Source organism: Nestor notabilis, unplaced genomic scaffold (assembly GCF_000696875.1).
Source record: "Nestor notabilis isolate BGI_N333 unplaced genomic scaffold, ASM69687v1 scaffold18987, whole genome shotgun sequence".
NCBI classification, from domain to species: domain Eukaryota; kingdom Metazoa; phylum Chordata; class Aves; order Psittaciformes; family Psittacidae; genus Nestor; species Nestor notabilis.
The window spans coordinates 24,556-25,637 of NW_009938078.1; the positions used below are offsets into that span (position 1 = coordinate 24,556).

The 1,082-nt window shown below is 43.9% G+C and overlaps 1 protein-coding gene across 1 annotated transcript in view; it reads left to right on the plus strand.

The window, feature by feature from the left end:
• Positions 1–425: 425 nt before the first annotated feature.
• MGST2 (microsomal glutathione S-transferase 2) overlaps positions 426–1,082 on the plus strand; it is an 11,293-nt gene continuing 10,636 nt past the window's right edge. Inside the window, exon 1 of the mRNA XM_010019150.1 lies at positions 426–483. Within this exon, the coding sequence (XP_010017452.1) occupies positions 426–483 (58 nt within the window). The remainder of the gene's footprint in view (positions 484–1,082) is intronic.

Genomic DNA, 1,082 nt, shown 5'->3' on the forward strand with positions numbered 1-1,082 from the left:
TCTCTGGCGCCTGCTGCTCTCGAGTGGCACTGCTAGCAATGGACGCAGACCTCACTGCACAAGACCTTGTACAAAAACAGAACAAAAAGTCTTCACCCCCTAAGAGATTTCAACTGAAACTGGAGACATAAAAGAGCAGCTGAATCCACAGAGGCAGGGAAGGCTGGTTTTGTTCTCTCAGCACTTTCAAGCGGGCAAGAAGCAGGCAGGGCTGGCTAACTGCATCTGAACTTGTTCAGGAATGAAAAATGGCCGTAATTTTGCAGTCTTGATTTACAAAGTTAGGCTGTGTTATTTCCCGGGCAGACCTTCGTTGCAGTGCTGAAAAGCACTGTAATTCTCCCACCTGTTGTTTTTCCTCACTGCTCACTCAAACTCACCCTCCTAGACACACATCCTGCTTGAACACGGAAGCTGCTGGGAACATGGCTGGTGATTTAATTCTCCTTGCGGCTGTCTCTGTTCTTTCCGCCCTCCAGCAATGTAAGATCTATGGGGTTGTGTGGCTGGGGCTGGGGGAGGCTTCCACCAGTTCTGAAGTACTGGAAATTATTTTATGGTAAACTGGCTGCTCTGTGACTTTAATTCCCAAGAACTCCTAAGATTTTTCTCACCGGAGCATTGTTTATCCTCTCTGCAGTCTAAGAGGGAGCTGACTCAGTGGGACAGATTACTTTTCCCTGTGGGAGAAACTAATTTGTTTTCAGTTCTATTTTGTTTGCTGACTTCTTGGAATCACGCTGTTGCGAGAGCTTGTAACTAGCTGTAAATTAACCCCAAAGCCACATCATGTCTTGGTTTTGCTGCTTATTTAGGCACCTATACGATTGAAAACCTCTAAAGTGAGAGTAAATTTATGAAATCAAATACCCCAGTGCTGGATTGAAAGCACTGTAAAAGCTGCTTCCTGAAATTGAGATATATACTAAGTATCTGAAGTGAAAGAAAGCAGCTAACCTTTACACCAGGCAGCAATAATATGAGATACTCCATATTATGTCCTCATCATTACATTTCTTTAAGATCTAAATGGATTTATTTTATGTGCTGCTGATATACCTCCGAGGATCAAGGACTAGGGA